The sequence below is a fragment of the Symphalangus syndactylus genome, chromosome 14 (assembly GCF_028878055.3).
Source record: "Symphalangus syndactylus isolate Jambi chromosome 14, NHGRI_mSymSyn1-v2.1_pri, whole genome shotgun sequence".
NCBI lineage: Eukaryota > Metazoa > Chordata > Mammalia > Primates > Hylobatidae > Symphalangus > Symphalangus syndactylus.
This window is the reverse complement of record NC_072436.2, coordinates 15668212-15682338: the sequence shown is the minus strand read 5'-3', so window position 1 is coordinate 15682338 and position 14127 is coordinate 15668212. Positions and strand designations below refer to the sequence as shown.

The window sequence follows — 14127 nt, the reverse complement described above, 5'->3', positions numbered from 1 at the left end:
GCAATCCTGAAAATGTGGATTATTCCATAAGAAATCTAAGAAAACAAGGAAAGAAAACAGTTCTCACTGACAGTCAGGGAAACCTGCCATAACCAAGTGGCCTGTTCTCTAATTTCACCTAGATGAGTTTTTAATCTTTGCAGATTCATTTGTGTAAGTACAGGATGTGGGATTTGCAACCTTATACGTTCTCCCTGCTCAACTAAGATGTAATCTAAGGCTACCCTATTATCTGAGACAACCTGAGCCAGTGAATGAATTCCTCTCTGCTGGGCAGCGTTGTCAATGCACTTTTCTCAGCCAGAATTCCCGAAGTAAGGCCGGGCGCGGTGGCTCACGCTCGTAATCCCAGCACTTTGGGAGGCCGAGGCGGGCGGATCATGAGGTCAGGAGATCGAGACCACGGTGAAACCCCGTCTCTACTAAAAATACAAAAAAAAATTAGCCGGGCGTGGTGGCGGGCGCCTGTAGTCCCAGCTACTCGGAGAGGCTGAGGCAGAAGAATGGCGGGAACCCGGGAGGCGGAGCTTGCAGTGAGCCAAGATTGCACCACTGCACTCTAGCCTGGGCGACAGAGCGAGACTCCGTCTCACAAAAAAAAAAAATAGAATTCCCGAAGTAAGATTCCTCATCCTGTGCTCATGGGATGCCACTCCCCACCAAGTCGCCCAAAGACCCAAGTCCATGTTTTTGGTACCCAGGATCCCCAAAGCAAGTCTGTGGACTGCTTAGTTCTGCAGCCTCCTCCTCCTGGGTTCAAGCGATTCTCCAGCCTCAGCCACACAAGTAGCTGGGACTACAGGCATGTGCCACCACATCCAGCTAATTTTTTGTATTTTTGCTAGAGACGGGGTTTCGCCATATCACCCAGCTGGTCTTGAACTCCTGGGCTCAGGTAATCCACTTGCCTCGGCCTTGTAAAGTGCTGGGATTGCCGGCATGAGCCACTGTGCCTGGCCAACTGCTTAGTTTTCATGAGTTGTTTAGTTAGTGAGAGCTATACACCAAAAGTATCTGAGACAGGCCTCAATCAATCTACTTATTGATTTATTTGAGACGAAGTTTTGCTCTGTGGCCCAGGCTGCAGTGCAGTGGTGTGATCTTGGCTCACCACAACCTTTACCTCGCGGGTTCAAGCGATTCTCCTGCCTCAGTCTCCCAAGTAGCTGGGACTACAGGTGCGCCCCACTGCGTCTGGCTTATTTTTATATTTTTAGTAGAGATGTGGTTTTCCCATGTGGGTCAGGCAGGTCTCAAACTCCTGACCTCAAGCCATCTGCCCACTTCAGCCTCCCAAAGTGCTGGGATTACAGGTGTGAGCCACCATGCCCGGCCAATTTATTTATTTTTTATTTCAATACTTTTTGGGGAACAGGCAGGTTTTGGTTACAGGGATGAGTTCTTTAGTGGTCAATAAGTTTGGAAAGGTTATTTTGCGAAGGTTGACTATGTGCCCGTTACAGCCTCAGGAGGTCCTGGCAACATGCCCAACATGGTCACATGTTGCTTTTATACCTTTTAGGGAGACATGATACATCAATCAATACCTATCAGATGTACATTGGGCAGGAAAGGAGGGACAACTTGAAGGGAGGGGGCTTCCAGGTCATAGGTAGATTTGAAGATTTTCTTTTTTTTGAGACGGAATCTTACCCTGTCACCCAGGTTGGAGTGTAGTGGTGCGATCTTGGCTCACTGCAACCTCTGCCTCCCGGGTTTAAGTGATTCTCCTGCCTCAACCTCCCGAATACCTGGGATTATGGGCACCTGCCACCATGCCCAGCTAATTTTTTTTTTTTTTTTGAGACAGAGTCTCACTCTGTCGCAGGCTAGAGTGCAGTGGCGCAATCTTGGCTCATTGCAACCTCTGCCGCCCAGGTTCAAGTGATTCTCCTGCCTCAGCCTCCCAAGTAGCTGGGATTACAGGCGCCCACCACCATGCATGGCTAATTTTTGTAGTTTCAGTAGCAACGGGGTTTCACCATCTTGGCCAGGGTGGTTCGTCTTGAACTCTTGACCCCGTGATCCACCCGCCTCTGCCTTCCAAAGTGCTGGGATTACAGGCATGAGCCACCATGCCTGGCTGGCTTTCAGCCTTTTTGTCTTTGGCTTGAAGGTGGGGTTTCACTGGGGACCTGCTCTTATCTGCCTAGGCATTTGACTGCCTCCTGCTGCCATCAGGCGTAGCTCACTGCAGCCTCAACCTCCAAGGCTCAAGTGATCTTCCCATCTTAGCCTACCAAGTAGCTAGGACTACAGGCAAGTGCCACCATGCCCGGTTCATTGTTTTTTTGTCTGTGTCTGTATGTGGAGATGGGGGTCTTGCTATGTTGCCCAAGTTGGTCTTAAACTCCTGTGCTCCTGCCTTGGCCTCCAAAGTGCTGTGATTACAGGTATGAACTGCCATGCCCAGCCTACAAAACAATTTTTAAAAACTTAGCTGGGCATGGTGGTGTGTGCCTGTAGTCCCACCTACTTGGGAGGCTGAGGCAGGAGGATCACTTGGGCCAGGAAGTCAAGACTGAAGTAAGTCATGATTGCCTCACTACACTCCAGCCTGGGTGACAGAGGCCCCTGTCTCTAAAAACAAAACAATCACACACACAATCATATTCATAGTTCAACATGAGCACTTGAAGTAATTAAAGATCCCAGGGCAGCACACAGAATCTGCTTAGCCTGTAGATAGAGAACACAAGAAAAGCCATGACAAAAAACTATGTACGTCCGGCCGGGCATGACAGCTCACCCCTGTAATCCTAGCACTGTGGGAGTCCGAGACGGGCGGATCACTTGAGTCTAGGAGTTTGAGACCACCCTGGGCAGCATAGTGAGACTTTGTCTTTACAAAAAATACAAAAATTAGCCGGGTGTGGTGGTGAGCACCTGTAGTCCCAACTACTCAGGAGGCTGAGGTGGCAGGATTACTTGAGCCTGAGGAGGTCGAGGCTGCAGTGAGTTTGTTTGTTCTCAAAAAACAAACGAAAAACAGTTTATGATCTTTACACACAGCTGCTTTGGGAAAGCTCCATTCCTTAACTTGTGTTTGTCTTGGTCTTCCTGTGTGTAGTTACTGCTGTAGAAAATTATTAATAGCTTCATTTTTTTTTTTTTTGAGACAGAATCTCTGTCGCCCAGGCTGGAGAGCAATGGCACAATCTCTGCTCACTGCAGCCTCCGCCTACTGGGTTCAAAAAATTCTCCTGCCTTAGCCTCCCCGGTAGCTGGGATTACAGGCACCTGCCACCACGCCTGGCTAATTTTTTGTGTTTTTAGTAGAGACAGGGTTTCGCCATGTTGGCCAAGCTGGTCTCGAACACCTGACCTCAGCTGATCCACCTGCCTCAGCCTCCCTAAGTGCTGGGTTACAGGTGTGAGCCACCGTGCCCAGCCTAATAGTCTCATTTTGTTTCTTTTCTTTTTTTTTTTTGAGATGAAGTTTCACTCTTGTTGCCCAGGCTGGAGTGCAATGGCACGATCTTGGCTCACAGCAACCTCCACCTGCTGGGTTCAATCGATTCTCCTGCCTCAGCCTCCTGAGTAGCTGGGATTACAAGCATGCACCACCACACCCGGCTAATTTTGTATTTTTGTAGAGACAGGTCTTCTCCATGTTGATCAGGCTGGTCTCCAACTCCCGACCTCAGGTGATCCGCCCACCTCAGTCTCCCAAAGTTCTGGGATTACAGATGTGAGCCAGCGTGCCCGGCCTAATAGTTTCATTTCATGTAAACATAAGTAACTTTCAAGCAATTACGTAGAGGGCTAAAATTGCACCTGGTATTTAAGTAATCGGAACCAGTTCTGCAAGTGACTGTGTTTTGCATTACTGTGAAGATATGAAAATGTGGTGAATGACAATTTAAACAGTGTTCCACATCACCGTTTAATTTCTTTTTTTTGACCAGGCGCAGTGGCTCACGCCTGTAATCCCAGCACTTTGGGAGGCCGAGGCGGGTGGATCATGAGGTCAGGAGATCGAGACCATCCTGGCTAACCTGGTGAAACTGTACTAAAAATACAAAAAAATTAGCCGGGCGTGGTGACGGGCGCCTGTAGTCCCAGCTACTCGGGAGGCTGAGGCAGGAGACTGGTGTGAACCCGGGAAGCGGAGCTTGCAGTGAGCCGAGATCACGCCACTGCACTCCAGCCTGGGTGACAGAGCGAGACTCCATCTCAAAAAAAAAAAAAAAAAATTCTTTTTTATTATTTATTTATTTTTGAGACGAAGTCTCACTCTGTCGCCCAGGCTGGAGTACAGTGGTGCCATCTCGGCTCACTGCAACCTCTGCCTCCCGGGTTTAAGTGATTCTTCTGCTTCAGCCTCCTGGGTAGCTGGGACTACAGGCACCAGCCACCACGCCTGGCTAATTTTTGTACTTTTACTAGAGATGGGGTTTCACCATATTAGCCAGGGTGGTCTCAATCTGACCTTGTGATCCGCCCATCTCGGCCTCCCAAAGTGCTGGGATTACAGGCATGAGCCACCATGCCTGGCCTATTTTACTATTTTAGAGTTGAGGTCTCACTCTGTCACTCAGGTTAAAGTGCAATGGTACAATAATAGCTCTCTGCAGCCTTGAATTCCTGCAGCCACCGATATTTCACTACTGCATTCCAGCCTAGGCAACGGAGCCAGATCCTGTCTCTCAAAAAAAAAAAAAAAAAGATATGGATTGCAATCTTGTTTCCTCTGGGGCTGAGTGAGGGATTGAGCCATGCGGGACAAGAGGTTTTTGACTTGTTCCATTTATTGCGGCATAACTTGAATCCAGCCGACCTTTCTGGACTAGTGATTTTTGCCAGTCTCATGGCTAGAGTTTTACAATCAAGGCTATAGGGTCTTTGTTTAGGTCTATTTGGAGCTTTATGTATTTTCATGTGATTGTCTTTGTATATTGTCTGTGATACATGATACCAAAAAAGGAGTACTCATACATTTTATTTTATTTTACTATTTATTTATTTTTTAATTTTATTTATTTTTTTTGAGACGGAGTCTCGCTCTGTCGCCCAGACTGGAGTGCAGTGGCGCGATCTCGGCTGACTGCAAGCTCCGCCTCCCAGGTTCACGCCATTCTCCTGCCTCAGCCTCTTCGAGTAGCTGGGACTACAGGCGCCCGCCACCACGCCTGGCTAATTTTTTGTATTTTTAGTAGAGACGGGGTTTCACTGTGGTCTCGATCTCCTGACCTCGTGATCCGCCCGCCTCGGCCTCCCAAAGTGCTGAGATTACAAGCGTGAGCCACCGTGCCCGGCCTTACTATTTATATTTTAATTATTATTTTTTGAGACAGAGTCTCACTGTTGCCCAGGCTGGAGTACAGTGGTACAATGTCAGCTCACTGCAACCTCCGCCTCCTGGGTTCGAGCGATTCTCCTGCCTCAGCCTCCTGAGTAGCTGGGACTACAGGTGTGTGCCACCACACCCAGCTAATTTTTGTATTTTTAGTAGAGACAGGGTTTCACCATGTTGGCCAGGCTGGTCTTGAACTCCTGATCTCAAGTAATCCACCTGCCTTGGCCTCCCAAAGTGCTGGGATTACGGGCGTGAGCCACCGCGCCCATCCAGGTTTTGTTTTTAATTTTTCAAAATTTTCATATTTCTTCAGAGATAGGGTCTCACTCTGTCCCCCAGGCTGGAGTGGTTTGACCATGGCTCACTGCAGCCTCGTGCTCCTAGGCTCAAGGGATCCTCCTGCCTCAGCCTCCCAAGTAGCTTGGTCTATAGAAGTGAGCCACTGTGTTCGCTGGGCGCGGTGGCTCAAGCCTGTAATCCCAGCACTTTGGGAGGCCAAGGCAGGCAAATCACGTGGTCAGGAGATGGCGACCATCCTGGCTAACACAGTGAAACCCTGTCTCTACTAAAAATACAGAAAAATTAGCCGGGCGTGGTGGCGGGCACCTGTAGTCCCAGCTACTCAGGAGGCTGAGGCTAGGAGAATGGCGTGAACCCGGGAGGCGGAGCTTGCAGTGAGCCGAGATCGCACCACTGCACTCCAGCCTGGGCGACAGAGCGAGACTCTGTCTCAAAAAAAAAAAAAAAAAAAAAAAGAAGTGAGCCACTGTGGCCGGGCACGGTGGCTCACACCTGTAATCCCAGCACTTCAAGAGGCCGAGGCGGGCAGATCACGAGGTCAGGAGATTGAGACCATCCTGGCTAACATGGTGAAACCCCATCTCTACTAAAAATATAAAAAATTAGCCGGGCGTGGTGGCACCCACCTGTAATCCCAGCTATTCAGGAGGCTGAAGCAGGAGAATCGCTTGAACTCAGGAGGTGGAGGTTGTAGTGAGCCAAGATCACACCACTGCACTCCAGCCTGGACAACAGAGCGAGACTCTGTCTCAAAAATAAAATAATAAAATAAGAAGTGAGCCACTGCACCTAGCTAATTTTTTCTATTTTTTGTAGAGATGGGGATCTCACTATGTTGTCCAGGCTGGTCTTGAACTCCTGGCCTCAGGTGATCCTCCCGCCTCAGCCTCCCAAAGCACTGTTTGAGAGCCACTGCTCCCAGCCGAGTTATGGGTTTTTATTTATTTATTTTATTTTATTTTTTTTATTTTTATTTTTATTTTTTTTTTTTTGAGACGGAGTCTCGCTCTGTCGCCCAGGCTGGAGTGCAGTGGCGCAATCTCGGCTCACTGCAAGCTCTGCCTCCCGGGTTCACGCCATTCTCCTGCCTCAGCCTCTCCGAGTAGCTGGGACTACAGGCGCCTGCCACCACGCCCGGCTAATTTTTTTTTTTGTATTTTTAGTAGAGACGGGGTTTCACCGTGGTCTCGATCTCCTGACCTTGTGATCCGCCCGCCTCGGCCTCCCAAAGTGCTGGGATTACAAGCGTGAGCCACCGCGCCCGGCCTATTTATTTTATTTTTTGAAACAGAGTCTCGCTCTGTCGCCCAGGCTCTAGTGCGGTGGCATGATCTTGGCTCACTGCAAGCTCCACCTCCCGGGTTCACGCCATTCTCTTGCCTCAGCGTCCCAAGCAGCTGGGATTCCAGGTACACGCCACTATGCCCGGCTAATTTTTCTGTATTTTTAGTACAGTCGGAGTTTCACCATGTTAGCCAGGATGGTCTCAATCTCCTGACCTTGTGATCCACCCGCCTCAGCCTCCCAAAGTGCTGGGATTACAGGCATGAGCCACCACACCACGCCCAGCCTGAGTTATGGGTTTTTAAAGGTGCAGAGGCAGAGGTCACAGGCAAAGTCATAAATCAGTACATGGAGGTCGCACACTGGTTTTGGCATAAATAGCAAGGAGATCTTGAAGCCAGGGACCATGGGTCGTAGGTGGATTCAAAGGTTTTCTGATTTGGTGCGGAAGTGAATCTTTGTCTAAAACTTTGGGATCCGCAGGAAAGAATGTTAGCTCTGGGTTGTGGGCATGGCCTCCTGCAGGCTCCTCAGGAAGACATTTAGGTAAGAGAAGGGTGGTCAGAAGCCAGGCCTCAGCTCCCGCTCATCTGAGGTCTGTGTGCCAGCACACCCCTTTGGTGGGAGTCCCAGTTTCTGGAAAACAACTGAGGGGCACCTACTAAGATGGCATGGTTTGCTTCTTTTTTTTTTTTTTTTTTTTTGAGACAGAGTCTGGCTCTTTCGCCCAGGCCAGACTGCGGTGGTGCTATCTCGGCTCACTGCAAGCCCCGCCTCCCGGGTTCATGCCATTCTCCTGCCTCAGCCTCCCGAGTAGCTGGGACTACAGGCGCCTGCCACCATGCCCGGCTAATTTTTTGTGTTTTTAGTAGAGACAGGGTTTCACTGTGTTAGCCAGGATGGTCTCAATCTCCTGACCTCGTGATCCTCCCACCTCGGCCTCCCAAAGTGCTGGGATTACAGGCGTGAGCCACCACCCCGACCACGGCATGGTTTGCTTCTATGGAGACTCTCGGGATCCTGGCTTTCATCTGTTGTTCTAAGCTCCTGTGACCTTCCTGTGGATTGGCTGCTCATTTACTTCTCAGGACTGGCTGGGGGCCTGGCTTGCCCTTGAAGGAACTCAACATTGTCCTTGCTTCTGTGCTTGGGAAGACCCACAGGCCCCTAAGAGGGGGTCCTTGTTTGGTTTCAGGAGCAGCGGGTGCAAAGGCCCTGGGGTGGGAGGGGCGAGATGTGAGGCCACAGCAGTGGGTGAGGGCCAGGCTGCAGAGGGCTTTGGGGACCATGAAGGTGGGCCCTTCAGAGATCAGGCAGGGTTAGGAAAGGCAGTGGGGAGGCCCAAGACAGCAGCCACTGTGGTTGCTTCCATCTGGAAGTTGGGCAGCTGCAGGAGCCTGGCTGTTCGGGGTCACACTTCTCTCCCTGTGCTGGCCCCATCTGCCGGGTGTCCTTCCTTGGAGCCCTTGACGGCACCTGAGCCCCTCCTCCCCATCCCCTGAACCTTTGGTGGTTGGGCCCCTCCTCGGGGCCCAACAATCTCATTAGCGTGACACTGAAACGCCTAATCAGCTCACGAAGCAGCAAGATAAATGCCCGGGCTGACACCCTGCGGAGGAAGGCCCAGCACTCATAGCACAGCCCCCTGACACCCACCCTGCACTTGGTGAGTAGTGGCCAACCCCGCTGTCTTTCCTAGCAGCCACTTCCCCCAGTGAGTTAGTGGAGGGTCTGCCCATCACCCAGGGGGCAGGGAGCTGACAGGCTTTTACCACCATGGCTGAGGTCTGGGTCTGCAGAAGCCTACCCACCACCCTGTTATTCAGAGAGGACTCCCAGCCAACCACCTCCTCTGCTCCCCAATGGTAACCAGTGCTTCTGCCATCCCCAGGCCAGTGATGATCTGGGAACCTCAGGCCACATGGGCTCAGCTGACCTGAGTGGATGCCAGTCACAGGCTGGGTTGGGCCAGGGCAGTGCAGGCGGCGGTTTCCACGTGGATGGCATCTGATGGTTGGAGCTCCATCAGGGCCCAGAGCTGCCCAGGACAGCCCATGTCCCAGGGCTGGGGAAGCAGCTGGATGGGGTCTGTGCTATCTAGGATATGAGGATTGGGTGCCCTGGCATCTGAGCAGCTGGGACCACCGGGCTTCTGAGTCCTGGTTTTGCGCAGGCTGGTGCTGGTCCCGGTCCCGGGGACAGAGGCTGAACCTTAGTGAGGGAAGGTGCCATGCCAGGGTCCACCCCAATCCCAGGTGCCCAGCACCCCTTGCAGAGCCCGCCTCCCCGGAATGGGCCACCTGCCCTTGCTTTCTGATCATTCTCACGCCTGAAGCTCGGCAAACAGCTGGTGGTAGCCCACGGCTGGAGTCAGGAATCCTAGCCAAAAAGACCAGGGGCAAGAAAGGGGACCCCAAGAGGTGGTCCCTGGGGCATCCAGTGCGGGCAAGCAGCCCCTCCTGTCTGTGTCATGTGCCTCCTTCCAGAACCTTCTGGCAGCATGTGCGGCTGACAGCACGTCGCTGGGAGATTAGGAATCCCCCTCTGCTGTTAATAGGCTTAGGGGAAGCTGAACTGCCCTTGGCACAGGTCACTGGGGCTTAGGGCATCTGGGGAGAGGCTGTAGGCAGAGGAGGAGAGGCCACCCTGTGCAGCGGTGCAGGGACGCTGACCTCGTCCAGAGCAGCCGCGGCCACTCAGGCACGCCATGCCAGGCGGGTGACCCTGCTCCCCAAGCTGGCTCCAGACACAGAGAGGGCCTGGGGATTCCCCCAGCAGGGGAGACACATGCCCAGCACACTCCGTCCCCGAGCCCCAGCTTGTCCCTCTATGAAGTGGGGTTGGGAGACACAGGGCTTCACAGCTCAGCACCGCATCTCTGAGACAGGCCCCTTTCCCAAGGGCACCATGCCTGGGAACCCTGCCCCCCATTTTGTGGGTCATTCTCCATCAGCACTGCAGGGTGCCCGTCATGGTGCCAAGGAGCTCAGGGATGCCTCCGTGAGTGGGTGAAGGGAACTGACAACACCCCAACTACAAAGCACAGACAAAAGGCAGAAAGCAATAAACCCATCAATAAGAATCAGAAGGCAACAGCCCGGGGAGACGCCCACCAGCCCGGAATCAGGGCTAACTCGACGCGTGATGAGAAGCAGCAAATCAGAACCTGAGGACACAGTGGCTGCAGGGCGGGGGTTCAGGGGAGACCTCCCTGAGCCGGGACCTGAGATGGAGGCAGCCCACTAACCATCAGGAAGGGCAGCTCAGAGGCAGGCTCATCTGCAGGGCTGGGCAGGCCGGGGAGGGGCCGCTTGGGTCTCATCCCATTCCCAGCAGGAGCCCCAGAGGACTTTCAACGGAGTAGCATCTGGGCTGGGTGTGGTGGCTCACGCCTGGAATACCAGCACTTTGGGAGACTGAGGCAGGTGGATCACGAGGTCAGGAGTTCGAGATAACCTGGTCAACATGGTGAAACCCCGTCTCTATTAAAAATGCAAAAATGCAAAAATTAGCCGGGCGTGGTGGCAGGCACTGGTAATCCCAGCTGCTTGGGAGGCTGAGGCAGGACAATCACTGAAACCCGGGAGGCGGAGGTTGCAGTGAGCCGAGATCGCGCCACTGCACTCCAGCCCAGGCAACAAGAGCAAAACTCTGTCTCTAAAAAAAAAAAACAAAAAAAAAAAACCTCAGAGTAGCAGTTAAATGCCAACTCCAGTCACGCTCCCCTGGGGTGGGGAATGCAGGGGAAGGGGCAGGAGGTTGTCAGTGGTCACCCACAGGGAGGTGGTGAGGACTCCAGGCTCAGGACCTGCCACAGGCTGGGGGGCTAGGTTTGCTGTGGATTGTGGGCCGGGGCGAGGCAGGCCAGGACGCAGGGGAGAGCCCGGAGCTGTGTGTGGCCAGAGTTGCAGGGGGTCATCCACTAGGCAAGGGGAATGGGAGTGTGCGGGTGGACCCCAGCAGAGCTAGCAGGCTGGCTCCCGCAGGACGGATTGCAGGGGCTGCTGTCTGGATGATGCTGGGGCTGGCCGGGCTGGGTCTCAGCACCTCCACCGGTGGGTTGAGACCCCCACAAGGGTTGGAAGCAGGAGGGCTGACGGGGACCCGGGCCTGGTCTGCCTCCAGACTGCAGCAGGAGGGAGTCCAGGAGCCAAGGTTGCCGCAGTGTCTCCGTCAGCTTCACCATGAACCTGGAACCGCCCAAGGCTGAGTTCCGGTCAGCCACCAGGGTGGCCGGCGGACCTGTCACCCCCAGGAAAGGGCCCCCTAAATTTAAGCAGCGACAGACCAGGCAGTTCAAGAGCAAGCCCCCAAAGAAAGGCGTCCAAGGGTAAGCAGAGCTGGGGGATGGGGCCTCTGAAAGGGAGGAGGCGCCCCGAGGCTGCACAGGAAGGGGAGGGCGGGGCAGGGCCTGGGGCCACTTTACTGGGTGAGTGGCCCCAGCCTCACAGCTGGGGGAGGTAGGGCGGTGCCTGAGGGCCTGAGCAGGGATGGAGGAGGGGGAAGGGGAATTGGGGGCTCCTGTCACCCACTCCAGATGCTACTGCCAACCATGCTTGGAAACACAGACACTGCCGGCCAGGTGCGGTGGCTCACGTCTGTAATCCCAGCACTTTGGGAGGCAGAGGTAGGCAGATCACCTGAGGTCGCGAGTTTGAGACCAGCCTGACAAACATGGAGAAACCCATCTCTACTAAAAATACAAATGTAGCCAGGTGTGGTGGTGCACGCCTGTAATCCCAGCTACTCAGGAGGCTGAGGCAGGAGAATCGCTTGAATCTGGGAGGCAGAGCTTGCGGTGAGCCGAGATCACGCCACTGCACTCCAGCATGGGTGACAGAGTGAGACTCCGTCTCAAAAAAAAAATAGAACCACTACCACCCAGGGACAGCCATGGCACAATGCACCGAGGAGTGTTCACTCACAGGCACACACGGGCACTGCGCTCCCATCAGCACACCAAGGAGTGTCCACTCACACATGGGCACACACGGGCACCGCGCTCCCATCAGCGCACCGAGGAGTGTCCACCCACACATGGGCACACACGGGCACCGCGCTCCCATCAGCGCACCGAGGAGTGTCCACCCACACATGGGCACACACGGGCACCGCGCTCCCATCAGCGCGCCGAGGAGTGTCCACCCACACATGGGCACACACGGGCACCGCGCTCCCATCAGCGCGCCGAGGAGTGTCCACCCACACATGGGCACACACGGGCACCGCGCTCCCATCAGCGCGCCGAGGAGTGTCCACCCACACATGGGCACACACGGGCACCGCGCTCCCATCAGCGCGCCGAGGAGTGTCCACCCACACATGGGCACACACGGGCACCGGGCTCCCATCAGCGCGCCGAGGAGTGTCCACCCACACATGGGCACACACGGGCACCGCGCTCCCATCAGCGCGCCGAGGAGTGTCCACCCACACATGGGCACACACGGGCACCGCGCTCCCATCAGCGCGCCGAGGAGTGTCCACCCACACATGGGCACACACGGGCACCGCGCTCCCATCAGCGCGCCGAGGAGTGTCCACCCACACATGGGCACACACGGGCACCGGGCTCCCATCAGTGCACCGAGGAGTGTCTATGCACACACGGGCATGACACTCTCATGTGCGTGCACAAACACGCTTACACCTCCACATATGCACGCGTGAGGCACACTCACAGACAAGCCACCCTCACAAATCTACACACTCAGACCATGCACCAACCACACACCCCCTCTGTACTCCCCCAGGGCACGCACCTGCCCAGCACCCCGGAACTTGCACCTCCTTTTCTAGGCCTCAGCCCCATGATGCTCTGGGTAGCAGACTCACCCTGGGTCTGTGAAGGAAGCCTCCTCAGGCCCACCAAGCCCTGGGAGGTTAGGGAGGAGGCGGGTCTCTGCCCACTGGGCTCCCAGCCAAACGCCTCATCTCCTAGGAAGGCTAGAGATGACCTCGGGCCTCAGGCTGACTGAGCCAGGGCTGGGCCCGGCCATGTCCCTGACTGCTCTGTCCTTGCAGGTTTGGGGATGACATCCCTGGAATGGAAGGCCTGGGAACAGGTACGATGGCTGCCAGTACCAACCCGAGGTCTGCCCAGGTCCCCCCAGGCACACCCAGCACGCCCAGGGCCCACTGCAGCCCACCTCGGCCCCCACCTCCCCTGCTTTTCACTTAGGGACCCCCAGCCTGTCCATCACTTCTTCCCTAACACTGAGCTCCAGATCCACTGGATCCGGAGGGTGGGGCTGTTCCCATTTGGGACACTTGCACCAGGTGAGGGGAGGGGTCTGGGAAAGAACAGAGCCCCTCGCTGCCTCCTCCCCTTTCAGCAAGCCCCACCCTCCTCTGGTTCCCTCCCCTGGACCTGCTGCACCCTCCTTCCCCCACAGCCAGTGTGTCCCCAGAGGAGGGCCCCACGCCAGCATCCGCACACCCCCGCTCAGCACACTGTAGGGCTACACCTGGGCTGTGGGAAACAGAGCCACAGGGGATGGGGGGCCCTAGGCCATGGGATCCTCTCTGATCCAGGGTCCGTTTCTCCCACAGACATCACGGTCATCTGCCCTTGGGAGGCCTTCAACCACCTGGAGCTGCACGAGCTGGCCCAATATGGCATCATCTAGCACCAGGCCCTGCTGAGGTCCAGACCCTCCCCCTCCTGCCCTCTGTGCTCTAAACCCTGCTCAGGATTCCTGTTGAGGAGACGCCTCCCTAGCCCAGATGGCACCTGGACACCAGGGTGGGACTGCAACCTAAGGTCTCCCCCTACATATTAATATCAGTCACCAGGAGTCCACTACCTCCTTCCAGGATGCCCCCTCAGGGGCTGGCCAGGCCCTGCTCAACATCCGGAGATAGAGGCCCACCCCTCAGTCCTGCCCACAGAGAGGCTTGGCCAGTCTCCACTCCCAGGGAGAACGGGAAGTGGACCCCAGCCCGGGAGCCTGCTGGACCCCGGATCGTCCCCTCCTCCCAGCTGGAAAGCTAGGGCAGGTCTCCCCAGAGTGCTTCTGCACCCCAGCCCCCTGTCCTGCCTGTAAGGGGATGCAGAGAAGCTCCCCATCTCTGCATCCCTTCCCAGGGGGGTGCCCTTGGTTTGGACATGCTGGGTAGCAGGACTCCAGGGCATGTACGGTGAGCAGATGAGGCCCCATGCTCATCACACCAGGGAGCCATCCTTCTCAATACAGCCCACCCTTGCAGTCCCTATTTCAAAATAAAATTAGTGTGCCCTCGCC

At 55.0% G+C, this 14127-nt stretch overlaps 1 protein-coding gene across 1 annotated transcript; it reads left to right on the top strand.

Moving 5' to 3' along the window:
* The first annotated feature begins 1886 nt into the window (after positions 1 to 1886).
* Positions 1887 to 14127, top strand: PDE6G (phosphodiesterase 6G). The gene is made up of 4 exons (XM_055241382.2): positions 1887 to 2259; positions 11009 to 11213; positions 12908 to 12948; positions 13436 to 14127. Exons 2-4 carry the CDS (start codon positions 11068 to 11070, stop codon positions 13510 to 13512), a joined length of 264 nt encoding a protein of 87 aa, XP_055097357.1. The 5' UTR covers positions 1887 to 2259; positions 11009 to 11067; the 3' UTR covers positions 13513 to 14127.

What these genes read in the sequence shown, in the direction of transcription:
- PDE6G (XM_055241382.2), top strand. Translation starts at nt 11,068, where the DNA reads ATGAACCTGGAACCGCCCAAGGCTGAGTTCCGGTCAGCCACCAGGGTG. An exon ending in CCAAAGAAAGGCGTCCAAGG is followed by an intron (nt 11,214 to 12,907) that starts GTAAGCAGAGCT and finishes CTGTCCTTGCAG; the next exon opens with GTTTGGGGATGACATCCCTG. An exon ending in AATGGAAGGCCTGGGAACAG is followed by an intron (nt 12,949 to 13,435) that starts GTACGATGGCTG and finishes TTTCTCCCACAG; the next exon opens with ACATCACGGTCATCTGCCCT.